Raw genomic sequence first — 14,482 nt, 5'->3', positions numbered from 1 at the left:
ACAAATGACAAACCCTTGCTTCTGGAAACACTTTACTCTGGCGTCTGGGTCACCTCATCCTCCAGGTGTCCTGCTCCCTCCCTGGCTGGTCTCTGTGGGCTCTCTGTGGCCCCTCCTTGTGAGGTCTCTGGATGTTGGAGGTCCCAGGGCTCTGGGCCAGACCCTCTTTCTTCTCCATCACTACCCTCCTTCCCTAGATGACCTGGTCCCATCCCATGCTTTAAATCCACTTACATGCCAGCACTTCCCTCGCCTGGGTCTTCACGCTCACCTGTCCCTGGAATGGCATTTCCATGAGGACCAGTGATCTCAGTAACATCCCAGGGCGCTCAGTAATATTCCAGCCAAAAGAGAACCCTCGACCACCCACCTCAAACCTGCCCTTTATCTATCTTTTCCCCAAAAAGAAAAACCTATTGAAAAAAATCCACTGGTTCCAACCACACATCATTCAGGCTTCCTCCCATTCCCTCACCTCCTCACCAGCTATAAGCATGTCCTGACACTGAAATCGACTCATCTTTCTCCATCTCCACTGCTACCAACAAGTCGCTCACAGCGCCCACCTGGACCACTGTGGGGCCCCCACACGTCTCTCTGACTTCACTCTTGTCCATCTCAGTCTGCTCTCTCCACTGAAGACAGGGGGTTCTTTATTTTATGCATATATTAAGTTTTAATTTTACAACAGTTGATAGTTACATAAAACTTTGTAAAGATAGTACAGAGGCTAAGGTGGGAGGATCGCTCGAGCCCAGGAGTTGGAGGTTACCGTCAGCTGTGATTGCGCCACTGCACTCCAGCCTGAGCAACAGAGCCAAACCCTGTCTCAAAAAAAAAAAAAAACAAAAAAACAAAAAACAAAAAAAACTACACAAGGAGTTCCCGTACACCTGGACCCAGTTTCCTCTGGGAAATACTAATATTTTACACTACTAGGGTACCTTTCTCATAACTAATGAACCAGTACTGATACCTTATTATTAAGTAAACACCATGATTGATCTGGATTTCATAACTTTTCCCTAATGCCCTTTTGCTAGTCCAGGACTCCACCCAGGACCCCATATGCACTGAGCTGGTCTTCTTAGGTGCCTCTGGGCTCCTCCAATTTCCCAATCTTCCCTTTTTTTGATGAGCTTGGCGGTTTTGAGAAGCGCTTGTCAGGTATTCTGCGGAAAGCCCTTCTCTTTGGGCTTGACGGTTTTCTCGTGGCTGGACTGGGGTTTCGGGTTCACAGAGGGGGCCCTCTGCGGCTCAGTGGCCTTCTCCCTCCCTTACACCCAGGGCACATGCTAGCGCCGTGCCAGTCACTGCAGTGAGCCTTCCTCACCTGGCTGAGGCACTGTGCGTCAGGTCCCCCACGCCCTGTCCACACCGCACTTTCGGGAAGCAAGTCATTGGGTGCAGCCCACGGAAAGGGTGGGAAGCTCTGCTCCACCCCGAGGGAGGCATCTCAGAGGGTTCTCTTTTAAAACCTGAATCAGATCCTGTCGTCCTCCACTGCTATTAAATAAAATAAACGACGCTAAGAACCCCAGCACCTGGCCCTGGTTTACCCTGACTCAGAATGGCCCCTGGGACCCCCGCCCTCACCGCTGCTCCATGGCGCTCCCTTGCCGGGCCTCAAAAACACCCATCTCGTGCCCACTTTGGCCTTTGTATTCCTACTGCCTGGCATAAAAGAGGCTCTCCCCAGTGTCACCTGTGGAATGAACAAGGGCGTGAATCCCCATCCTGCAGAAGAGAAGACGGGGTCTGGAAAGGTAAGTCCTAGCCAAGGTTACTGAGGCAGGGCACTGCCAAGCTGGGCTTCAAACCCAGCCTCCTGGCCTCAGTGCCTGAGGGTACAGCCACTTCCCCTCCTTCCCTTCCCAGGACAGAAACTCCCAAGGTGGAGGCTGCTCCATGGGAAGAGCCGCCTGCTTCCTGGGAAGCGGAGGGAGAGGAGGGAGCACCCCCACTGGGCCAGACCTTGTGCCCTGGACCTCAGTGACCCTTGCAGCGGGCATAGCTGGTGAGGCCGGGCACCCAGGGCCACAGGAAGCCACTACCGCTGCCTGTGCTGGCACAGAGAAGCCCCAGGGGCTGCAGAGCCCCCAGCCTCACCATCCTCAGTCTCCACATAGAGGCGGAGTCCCAGGTCCTTGTGACGCTTCAGCAACCAGCAGTCACTGGCTGCTGTGACGTCCAGCACCAGCCAGCCCTCGTCTCCAGCTCGGAGCGTCTGAAGATCCAAAAAGAACAAGTCAGACTCCCTGTGGACATGAAAAAACAATTAACCGGCGGCCAGCACAGCTGCCTCCATGTCTCCAGAGCCCCTGGGGGCTGTCACCGGAGCGTCTCCTACCTGACTCTGGCTGCACCCCTTCTGAGCCTCATCTCATTGCCTCAGCCCACAGAGGTGCACACATGGGGAAACTGAGGCTCAGTGGCTCAGTGACCTGTCCAAGTCCCCACAGCCAGGATGGCAGGGCAGGGACTTGAAGGCAGGATTGTTAATGGGGCTCTTCCCACAGTGCAGGGGCCTTGGGCCAAGCATCTTTCCCGTCTTTGAGGCTCTCTTTCAGCCCACCACGACTCCCTGCTGGGCTGCCTTGACCATGAGACTGTGAGGTGGGGGGTTGGGGGGGCACCCAGGCCAAGGGGAAGGCACCTGTTGGACTGCTCCTGGACCACCTGGAACATGCTGACGTGGAGAGTCCTGTTGAGCAGGTGGATGCTGGGCACCTTGTAAATCCGGAACTCTGCAGCTGTGACTGCCTCCCCAGCCGGGATCTGGGTCAGGTCAAAGTGGAACTCCTTCCAGTGGGGCTCCTGGTGGCCCAGGGCACGGTCTCGCTCCACTAGAAGACAAAGCAGCGCTGGGCTGGCACTCAGAATGGCTCGGGCTCTGGAGGGGGCAGAGCTAGTGTGAGCCACCACCCCCAGCCACCCAACACTCAAGGTGGAGCGGACCCAGGGAGGCCTGGGTGGGGCTGGCTTCCTTTTGTGCAAACGTTTGTTCCAGGCTTGGTCCCGGTGTGTAGACATGGCCAAGAGGCCCTGCAGCCAGGCTCACCCTGAGCCCCGCACCTGGCTGGTGCTCAGCAGGCCCCAGGCTCCAAACCCCGAACTCCCGTTGTGCCCCTTCTCAGCCCGGCTGGTCCTGGGACCCAGAGATGAGACAGGAGGGAGCCTCCTCTGGGAGCTTCCAGGCTAAAGGGAAGATGGACATTGGACCCAAGGCAGAAAAGGGCCCCGGCCCTGCAGGGAAACCTGGTAGACAAGGACATAACTGACATAACCGACGGCATCTCAGGGGACATAAGCCATCCAGAGCCTGCCCACTGCCTGGATGGGAGGTGCGGCAGGGGAAGGCTCAGGGCTGACAGCTGAGCTGGGCTGAGGCATGAGTGGGAATCTGCCATGGTGTCAGGGAGACAGACGGGCCCTGCAGGGACCAGCCAGCCAGGGCAGAGGGCCAGAGCAGAGGGGCCTGAGGGCAGGGCAGGGAAAGCAAGCACCAGGAAACAGCAGAGGGCAGGAGACCCACGTTTCCTTTCTGGAACAAGGTGGAAGATGAAGGAGGGAAACGTGGAAAGGAACAAGAAAAACCAGGGCAGGAGTGACAACTCCCAGAGAGGCCAGTCAGGTGCTGGGGAAGTTGGAGGGTCTCACTGGGTGATGGGATCTGAGCAGGTGGCATCTGAACTGGCTTTGAAGGGTGGGATGGGTCTTGGTAGGTGGAGAAGGTAGCAGGGAGGGTGCTCTAGGGAGAGGGGACCTCGCATGCGCAGGGTGGAGGCGCCCACAGGTCAGCGATGTTGGGGACGGCACATCTGCTGTGGCCTGCCTGCTGAGGGTGCGAATCCCGGGCCAGGAGCCTGGGCTGCGCCTCTGGCCAGTGGGAAGCACAGGGGACGGGGGCAGCAGGGAGGCGGCATGGGTGGAGGGGAATTAGAAGACACGGTGGAGGCGAGGGTAGAGGCCGGGCTGGAAGTGAGATGGGCAGCAGGGCCCCGTGGCGGGGGCTGGCCTGCTAATCAAACAAAGGCTGCAGTTGCGGAATAAAGCCCACATTTCCCCAGGTGTCCGGAAATATCCGGAAATACCCAGGACGCTATATTTAGGGCAGTCTCACTTTAGCCTCCCATCCCTTTCAAACTCTAGAAATCTGTGTTTCCGGAAAGCAGGGGTGGGAGCCGCCCAGTGCCTTCCCCAAAACCCAACACTGAGATTTCAATGATATGTTTGTGAGTCTTTTTAAAAATTTTCTGTGGTTACTGGGCTCAGTGACCACAGTCAGGTTTGGAAAAGCACCAGGCTGTGCGGGCCGAGGCGGATGTAGGGAGCACTTCCTGTCCTCCTGGTGGAGACTTGGTCCAGCCATGGGCAGGCGAACAGCTGTGCGGGGCAGGGGACGGGGCCAGACATGTGTGGGCAGGAGGAGGTGGCCGCTTATCCTAGCCCAGGGTGGAGAAGGAATGAATGTGCCTTGTCCCACAGCACCCAAGGGTGTCTTTTGAAGTCTTACTTTTTGGTCAGAAATAATACTTTGAATTAAGTTTTTCTAAATAAATGTATTCTTTCACTCATCTAATAAGTTCATTATGTTTAATTTAGAAATAAATTTATCCAGTTCTTACTGTGTATACAACACTGTTGTGGGCAACACAACAATAAACAAGATACTTTTTCCACACACATGGAGTTTACGGTCCAACGGAAGACATAAAATACAAACAAAAAGCAAGTAAAATATGGGATGTCATTTCTATTGTTCTACTGTAAATGCTATGAAAGAAAGAGAAAAGGTTATGGGCTCAAGAGTAATGGGTGCTTTTCATAGGGTGCTCCATATGGCCTTTGAGAAGGAAAAAGATTAAGATCAGACACGAACATTCTCTCAGGCGTTGCTGATAGGAATGCTGTGTAGAGGAGGAATTTAGCAATATCTAGCAAAATTACATATGAATTTACCCTTTGACACAAAAATTCCAAAGATGTATTGGCAAAAATATGAAAAGACATATGCAGAGAGCAATTCGTTGGTCACAGGAAACAGACCAAGCTATACCTGGTTCCACAAGCACCTCTAAATGTTTATTTTCTACAAAATCATAAAAGCTGCCCCAAATGGTCTCATGCTGAACCAGCTTCTGTCTGGGGAAGCAGCAAATGAATTTGCTTTCTAAACCACCTAAACCACCTTAATGTGGCTCCCGGGAAAATAAACAATCATGAATCACCAACCTGTGCTGATGGAACCCTCAGCCTCCTCCTCCAGCCTTGGATAAAGCAAACTTTGGAAGCAACCCCACGCTTCCAGGAAAGGCCCTGTGGGCAGGAGGTGGCTTCCGCTGGCCACATCTGGGGCCCCATGCCTGCCACTCCAGGCTAGGCTTCCAGATGCCACACTCTGCGACCCTCAGCCCAACATCAACAAGGGCTCTGGCTATTTTTGTGCTCTGGGCAATTTAGTCTCACCCAGACAACCTAAATCTGTCTTATTTCTGACCAAAAAGTGGGACTTCAAAAGACACCCTCATTCTCCAGCTCAGAGCAGAATCTTATGGCCTGTGACCCATCCCACCTCCCCTCAGACCCTCCCCAGCCCTGAAGGGCCCACAGGAAGTGTCCCAGGGCCCTGTCATCTGTCCCTCGGGCCTCTTGTGCCTTCTGCCTGCAGATGCCTCCCACAGAGTCCCTCCTGGAAGCTGCTCTCCCCGGGCGGCCCCGTCCCTCTGAGTCCGACTGAGAAGCCTCCCAGTCCTCAGACCCCAGGCAGGTCAGGCTTTCAGCCTCTCCCGGCCCCCATGCCAGGGCTTGCTGTCTCTGGTTCAGCTGTTCCTCTGGACGGCGAGCCCTGGGAGGGCCGGGATGGAGTCACGTGGGGGGACATGGGAGGCTCGCATGTCAGCTCATCAGCCGCCGTGTTCTGGGGCCCCAGAGCAGGGGTGCCCCGGCCCCTTCTTCCAAGGGCCTCTTGTCCCCAGGACAGCGGCTCAGTGTCCAGCACTCAGAGCCCTTTGGGCTGGGTGTCACTGCCAGTCTGGGTGTGGCTACCATGTCCCCGTGTGACTCCATCAGAAGCCACCGACATTCTTGTTGCTGTGGACCTGCCTCCTCTCCCAGCCTGGCCCCTGAGGGCGGAGAGCGGCTCCCCCAGAGCCCCGGGGTGCATGGGCCGGGCCTGCCTGGCTGGTCCCACAGGTAGCAAAGGCGGGGGGGCAGGGGCACTTCAGACCCAAAAGAAGGCTTGGGCCCCACAGCCTCTGCAGGCCAAGGGAAGGCGGGACTCATGACCTGTTGGTTCTGTGTCCTGAAGGGGCTTCTCCCACCCAGAAATCTCAGCACCGCCTCGAGGCGGGCCCAGGGCTCCATGCTGAGGTATTTCCAGCCGGGTCTCATCACTGGCTTGCTTCAAGGGCTGTTTCCATAAATGGTGCTGCTCTCATAATTACCGGTCCAGGCCTCAGACAGTTCTGGACCCCAAATTAAAAGGGAACACCCACACACGCCACCACATAAAGCCCGCCAAGGCCAAGAATAGATCCCAGGAGATGTGAGCAAGAAAGACGCAATTCCTCTAGTGAAATCCCGGGAAAGAATGAACTGTGGGAATTTTCCAGAAAGAAGCGGTCAGGGTGACACATCCTCTCGTCTATGGGAAAGAGGTTCCGGGAGGAGGGGGGGCTGGGTGCACCTCCCCACCCTGTGCCTCAGCCGGAAGAGCCCCCATCAGCAGGCAGGGGGTGGGGACATTCTTTGGTCAGAGCTGGAAAGGCCTTCAGGCAACCCTGCAGAGATGGGGAAACTGAGGCCAAGGAGGGGCAGAGGGTTTCCAGGGTTAGATTAGAGGCCCGTGTCAGAATAGAGGCCTGTGATGTGGATGTTCACACTTGGGGCCAGTGTGAAATGAGTGGCCTTGGAGTTCAATGGGACATATTGGGATGTGGGGGTCACCCGTCAACAAGGCCCTCCTATTGACAGACACCCGAGAATGTCCGTGAAGCCACCTTCCTCCAGACAGGGCCCTGTGGGGACTTGAGGTTCCAGGGGAGGGCCCAGGGAGCTATGGCACCCATTGTCGGCCCCCACACAGACAGGGAGGGCCGGCCCCACTCTGTCCCACCTGACCAGACCCAGGCTCCTCCCTGCTCTTGGCACTCTCTGCCTCCTGCTGGGTTCCTCTTTCCCTCAATTTCCTGCCACTCAGGGGCTGGGTGCACCATGGGGGGTGCCAGGAAGAGTCAGACTTGGTCCCTATTCTCAGGTTGTTCAGGGGTTGCTGGGGAGGAGGAGAAAGAGGGGCTAGGTGAGCCCCTGCATCACATAGACAGAAAGCGACTGGAATCCTAAGAGAAGTGCACGCAATGCAGGACAGGTGCTTCAGTGACGGTCGCAGTCATGTACAGGGCTTTGGAAGAAGGTGGCAGAGAAAACTTTCCTTGAAAACATATTCAAGAGGGGTAGAAGAACTCTGAGGAAGAGAACTGAAGAGTCACCTAGGGAAAGGCTGAGAGGCGGGAGATGCTGTGCCAGGTCACACTTTTTAAGCACTGACCTGTGTCAGGCACCATGCTGGGCACACGTGGTATGTCCCTTCTGTTCATGCTAACCTGCCTGTGTTAGTTATCTGTTGCTGTGTAACTCATTATGCAAATGTAGCAGTTTAAAACAACAAACACATATTGTTGCACATTGTTCTTAGGGCCAATAATCCAGGAACTTAGCTGGGTAGGTCTGGATCAGGGTCTCTCAGGAGGTCACAGTCAAGCTGTCAGCTAGGGCTGCAGTCTCTGAAGACTTAGCTGCTGGGGCTGACAGATTCACTTCCACGCTCTGTCTTTAGCTGCTCACCATGTGGCCCTCTCCATAGGGCTGCTCACCTCATGACCTCCCCCAGAACAAGGCATCCGAGAGATGGAAGCCACGGTCTTTCATAGACTAATCCTGGCAGGGACCTATCACCACTAGTGTCATAGTCTATCGGTCACACAGACCAGCACTGGCACAGTGTCGGAGGGGACACAGAACTCTGTGCATCCCAGGAAGCAGGACCATCGAGGGCTATGGTGAAGGCGGCACCATGACAACCCTGTGGGGGACATTATTCATCCCAGGTTATAGATGAGAGCACTAAAGATCCCGGAAGTTAACTGATTTGCACAAGGCCACAACTGGAAGCATCCAAGGTGGGATTTGGGTCTAAGTCTGTCTGGACTCCAAAGTCTACATTCGTTTCTCCTCATCCACGGCCTCTCCAAGCTGCAGATATGTCAAGGGAACACCAAGCGGTGCTTGGTGTTGACTAGAACGCTGAACTCTGAATGCCAGGCTGAGGAAACGTGAATTCCATTCTGGCTTGAAGGGACACACAGAAGCTCCTGAGCAGGAAAAGCCATGATGGGATTTTCACTTCAGGAACTGGCATTTCAAGAACATGCAAGAGGCCAGGCGCAGTGGCTCACGCCTGTCATCTCAGCACTTTGGGAGGCCGACGTCGGTGGATGGCTTGAGCCCAGGAGCTGAAGACCAGCCTGGGCAACATCATGAGACCTCGTCTCTACAAAAAAATGTTTAAAAATTAGCTGGGCATGGGGGTGGGCACCTGTACTCCCCAGCTACTTGGGAGGCTGAGGTGGGAGGATCACTTGAGCCTGGGAGGTTGAGGCTGCAGCAAGCTGTGATCGCGCCACTGCACTCCAGCCTGGGTGACATAGTGAGATCCCATCTCCAGCTGGGAGCCATGCCTCCTCTCCTTTGGCCTTGTTTGTCTCCCAGAAAATGAGAGAAGGATCTTGTTGGTCTTCTGAACTGTTGAACCCTCACACCCATGTTTGCCAGGTGGGTGAATGGACATTTCTTCCATTTGGGGATCATTTATATTGAGTTGTCTTTGGGCTTCTCTTTCTCAGTAAATGAGCAGACTTTGGGCTGGGCTGGGGCTATGCTTTTATTAGCCCCCAGGATAAACAGGAAGAGGAATAGCATACAGTAGGTTTGCAGCAGTGCTTGCTAAAGAGTGTTCATAGACTGCTCTTAAAGCCCTGAACGAGTCAACTTTCTCCATACCCAGGTGTTGCAGCCATCAACTTCCCCAGAACCCTGATGTGTGCAGGGTCCAGGACTGTTCAGAAGGAACAGCTGCTACTCAAGATAGAGCCAGCAGTTAAAAGAAATCACCAACTTTTGCTTCTGGTCTTGCCACTAACCAGCTGGCCTTGGGCTAAAAACAAATAAAGCTGACATTTATTGATCACTGACTAGCCACTCTTTTCGTAATTTTACACAGATTAACTCATTTAATACTCCTAATCATCTAATGAGGTAGCTCTCCCATTTTACAGAGGAGGAAACTGAGGCTCAGAGCATTAAATAAATTAGACTATAATCGTATAAATTGTATCTTAGGTTAGGCTCTCTGGGCAACAGACACTGGGTCAGAAAGTTTACTGGGGAAACTGGAAAGTTTACTGCTTTTTGTAGTGAATGAAGGGAGCAAGTTTTGGATGCAACCACAACAAAGGCCTCAGACAACTGAGACTGCACCAGGAGCTCTGGGGCTGGTGGCCCTTTAGAGCTGTCTCTCCTTAAGGCAAGGGGGCTGGGCACTGGTACTGCCATAGACCAGCTGTTGGATGTTGGGTGTCCCCAGGGATGGTGCCTAACCTTGGGGAGTTCTTTGGGCCCAGTCAATCAATACCTAGAGAAGGGTAGGGCGCGGTGGCTCTTGCCTGTAATCCCAGCACTTTGGGAGGCCGAGGCGGGTGGATCACCTGAGACCAGGAGTTCGAGACCAGCCTGACTAACATGATGAAACCCCATCTCTACTAAAAATACAAAATTAGCCGTGCGTGGTGGCGGGTGCCTGTAATCCCAGCTACTTGGGAGGTGAGGCAGGAGAATTGCTTGAACCCAAGGAGGTTGCAGTGAGCCAAGATTGTGCCATTGTACTCCAGCATGGGCGACAAGAGCAAAACTCCATCTCAAAAAAAAAAAAAAAAAAAAAAAACCTAGAGAAGGACTCCCCTATGAGCTGTCAGCAGCTGGCACTCCAGGCAGCTGGGTCATGAGCGACTCAATGCTGAAGAGAAGCTCTGGGAAGCCCCCCCACAGCATCCGGTACAAGGAGGCCTAGGTGGAATGAGGATCTCACCCACGCAGCCTGGTCAGATCCTGGAGCTATGTTTTTTACTACTCTGCTCTAGGTCCCTAAGTAAATGACTGGGGGCTGGGGCATAATCCCACAGGCCCTTCCCTCATAATACCCACAGCCACTTATTGAGCAGTGCCAGACACTTGCTAAGTTTTGTTTTTGTTTTTGTTTGAGATGGAGTTTCGCTCATGTTGCTCAGGCTGGAGTGCAATGGCGCGATCTCAGCTCACTGCAACGTCCACCTCTTGGATTCAAGCGATTCTCCTGCCTCAGCCTCCCAAGTAGCTGGGATTACAGGCGCCCGCCACCACATCCAGCTAATTTTTGTATTTTTAGTAGAGACGGGGTTTCACCATGTTGTCCAGGCTGGTCTTTAACTTCTGACCTCAGGTGATCCGCCCCACCTTGGCCTCCCAAAGTGCTGGGATTATAGGCATGAGCCACCGTGCCTGGCCAGACACTTGCTAAGTTTTTACATGCCTTAACCTATTTAATCACTGTATTATGATACAGGTATTATTATTATTATTTAGACAGAGTCTCACTCTGTCTCCCAGGCAACCTCCATCTCCCGAGTTCCAGCAATTCTCTCGCCTCAGCCGCCCAAGGAGTTAGGACTACAGGACCGCGCCACCATGCCTGGCTAATTTTTTTTGCATTTTTAGTAGAGACAAGGTTTCACCACGTTGGCCAGGCTGGTCTCGAACTCCTGACCTCAAGTGATCCACCCGCCACAGCCTCCCAAAGTGCTGGGATTACAGGCGCACACCACCACACCTGGCCAGATACAGGCATTATTATCCCAGTTTTAAAGATGAGGAAACTGAGATGCCGAGACTTTAAATGATCTGTTCAACAGCTCATAGCTCTTAAGCAGTAGACCCAGAATTGAAAGCCGGTGAGCCCCACTCCAGGGCCACCACTCTGCTGCCCCACTTCCAGGGCCTACCCTCCTACAGCTGTGATCTACCTTTCATATCTGCTCTTGTGGGTCTGTGCATCCAGGACCCGAGGCCAGTCACTTACACTCTTTGAGACTCAGCTTCCTCCTCTGTGAATGAGGGCAGTCATAATCATTTACTCCAGGGGTGAGAAAACACTGCGGAAACGGGTAGGACCAGTCACTAGGTATCGAAAGGGTGCACCGTTCTGGTGGCCAGACAGAACTTTGGGGAAAAGGGACCCACCTTCAATTATTGCAAGGACAAATACCTTTGGGCATACAGTCACCCTAATAGTTTACTTTTAAGATGGATAAAAGATTTATTGTTAAATGAAAAACAACAAAGTTGCAAAACAGTGAGCATTAATGTATGCAGTTAAAAAAAAAGAAAGAAAAGAAAACGCTGGGCACAGTGGTTCATGCCTGTAATCCCAGCACTTTGGGAGGCTGAGGCAGGAGGATCAGTTGAGGCCAGGAGTTTGAGACCAGCCTGGGCAATACAATGAGATCCCGCCTCTACAAAAGATTTAAAGCAATTAGTTGGACATGGAGGTGCACACCTGTAGTTCTAGCCATTCAGGAGACTGAGGTGAGAACATTGCTTGAGGCCAGGAGTTCACAGTTGCAGTGAGCTATGATCATGCCACTGCATTCCAGCCTGGGTGAAAGCAAGACCCTGTCTGTGAAAATAAAAACATATTTTTTAAGGAGTAGTCTCAGTTTATATCACATGTTCCCATTCAACACAGTCCATTTCAGCAGCACACACTGCATTTAACGGCGGGCCAGGCCCTGGGCTGTGTGGAGAGGCAGCTGCTATTTTGGAGAAGAGCAGAGGATGTGGAGGCAGGGAGACAACCCGCTGTGTGACCTTAGGAAAACCACCTACCTGCTCTGAGCCTCTCTCTCCTCTCTTTCAAACACAGATGTGACAGCAATTGTGAGATACCAATGGAGGAAGAGATGCGGAGGTTCTGGGCACGTGGGCATCGCTGGGTATCATCTCACACGAGCCCAGAACAGCCCCATAAGATGAGTATCTCCATTTTACAGAGGAGGAAACTGAGGCTTGGGGAGGTTGACTGGAAACCCCAGAGGTCAGGTATTGGTGTCAGGATGCAAATTCCGTGTGTGTGGGTCTCAGGTCAGAAACCCCCAATCTAGCCCTGTCTGTCCTGCCATTATTCAGCCCCTCCTGTTTCCAGATGGGGAGTTGCTGTCTAGCACACCCGACAATTACCTTTAAGGCTTATGTATGTATTATGTGTCTCTCGCACTAGAAAGTCATCTCCCTGAGGGCAGGGACTTTACTTTTCTCATTGTTATATCCCCAGCGACTAGAACTGTGCCTGGTCCGTGGGAGGTGCTTCATAACTATTTGTTGAATGAATGAACGAGAAAATGAAAGAGGTCCCTAGTAAAGAACCAAAGGAAGTGGCCCTGGGGCCCACGGAGATGGTGCCACCCTTCCAGGTCACACGGCTGGCAAGGGCAGAGCAGGACCCGGGCCAGGTCCTGAATTCCCACTCAGTCCTGCTTCTCCCAAATCCAGATGGCTCTGTTCATCAACATCCCTGTCCATGGCCACCAGAGACCACAGGAGCAAATCTGTCTGGTTCAGGAAGGGATCAGGACAAAAATGAAGCTGCCTGCATTCTGATCCTGGCTGGACTTCTGCCTGCTAGTCCTGCTTATGCCTCAGTTTCTCAATCTGGAACATGGGCACCTGCTTCTCTGCTGACGTGGGTGGAGAAGGATTCAGAAGGAGTGTGCAGAGGTGGTCCTTCCTGCCATCTTTCCTCCCTCAGGAGGGGCCGGGCCGGCCTGAGGCCCTGGGGCCAAGGCATGGCGGTGTTGTGGGAAGGCGCCTCGGCCACAGAGCCACAGGTCAGGGCTGGGAGGCACCTTGCTTTTCTGACGCCATCACCGTAGAATGGACGAGAAAGCAGAGGCCCAGGGAAGGGAAGGGCCTTGGCTCAGGACATGCAGGAGTTAACGGTGGGCCCAGGCAGCACAAGAACCTGGGTCCTGCCTCCCAGCTCAGGGCTCTCCCCTCCCTGAGCCCAGAGAGACCAGGGACAGAATCCAACCGCTCCATCACTGTCCTGCCCAAGAGAGCCCAGGTCTACAGGCTGATATGGATGACAGGCCAGGCGGGGCCCCGGCTCTGACCCCAGCCCTGGCCTCCCAGTGCAGGCTCTGAACATCAGGACGCAGGCTTGGCTTCCTAAAGCACCTGCTCTGCACGGAGACATGGTGGGAGGCCTGCGAGAGCCCCACCCCCTGGGTCCCACAGGCTGCCATCAAGAGTTGGGCCCTACGGGCACCAGGCCTGGCTATTCAGGAGTCAGATGAGGCTGATAGGAGAGGTGGAGCTGGCGGGAGCAGGTGTGGGAGCCTGGGTGTGGGCGGTGACACCACAGCGACCCTGCTATTAGATCCCGTGGTGGCCTCTGCCCGCATGCCTGTAATCTCAGCTACTCGGAAGGCTGAGGCAGGAGAAGGGCCACCAACCTCCAGGGGCCTCCAAACATGGAGAGCATCCTGGTATGTGTCTAATCCATGCCCCCGCACCGCCCCACCCAGCCTCAGTAATTACCAGTTAAAGCTACTCTAACTGAAAGAGTTCTACTAGTGCAGTTAGCACAGCAGAATAAAGAAGGGCTTTCTGACAGCTGGCTGCGCCCACCCACAGCCTGGGCTTCCACTAACAACGATCTGCTTGTTAATCTCGCAGCACTGGAGGCCCTGGGTCTTCATGAAATGCACAAAGCTGGTGTGGGAAGAAGCTAGGATTTGAAATCCACAGCCGTGGATGTCACCCCGGATGTGCTGTGTGGCCCTGGGCTGGCTATTTAACCTCTCTGAGCCCATGAAACAGGGCTGGCAAAACAGTCTCACATGAATTAAATGAGGAATTGTAAGGCTGTGAAAGTTCACATGCTACTTTTCATTCTAAAAACAGGTACAAACACTTTTTGGTTGGCTTTTGGAATCCATTTCTAGGTTTTACATGTGTATAAGACATGTGGAGATGTTACTGTCACCTCTGAACTAGGCCACAGCTGGGAGGGCCTGGGGCCAACAGTGCCCAGGTCCAGGTTCACCCTCTGAGGGGAGCAGCACAGGCTTTCTACTCCCGCCCCTCTACCAATCACACAACAACCCTGAGGACAGATCACCAGGCACCTCCTTTTACAAGGAGCAACCAAGGCTGAGAGGGTGAAGAACTTCCCTAAGGTCACACAGAGGGGTAGGCCCTGCCCCATTCACAGCAACAGCTCCACCAGGCTGTGCATGCCTTGACCCAGGGGATGCCAGGGGAGGTAGGATGTGGGCTGGGTGGTGACTCATTCTGATGGGCGGCTCCCTGGGGACATTCTTGGACGACTCCA

The 14,482-nt window shown here is 53.8% G+C and overlaps 1 protein-coding gene across 1 annotated transcript in view; it reads right to left on the bottom strand.

Moving 5' to 3' along the window:
* BMP8B (bone morphogenetic protein 8b) overlaps positions 1-14,482 on the bottom strand; it is a 35,118-nt gene that overhangs the window by 18,422 nt on the left and 2,214 nt on the right. The window contains exons 2-3 of the mRNA XM_054493635.2: positions 2,657-2,846; positions 2,110-2,258 (exon numbers count right to left, since the gene is read on the bottom strand). Of these exons, the coding sequence (XP_054349610.1) occupies positions 2,110-2,258; positions 2,657-2,846 (339 nt within the window). The remainder of the gene's footprint in view (positions 1-2,109; positions 2,259-2,656; positions 2,847-14,482) is intronic.

The sequence above is a fragment of the Pongo pygmaeus genome, chromosome 1 (assembly GCF_028885625.2).
Source record: "Pongo pygmaeus isolate AG05252 chromosome 1, NHGRI_mPonPyg2-v2.0_pri, whole genome shotgun sequence".
Classification (NCBI taxonomy): Eukaryota; Metazoa; Chordata; class Mammalia; order Primates; family Hominidae; genus Pongo; species Pongo pygmaeus.
This window is presented reverse-complemented; position numbering and strand designations above follow the sequence as displayed.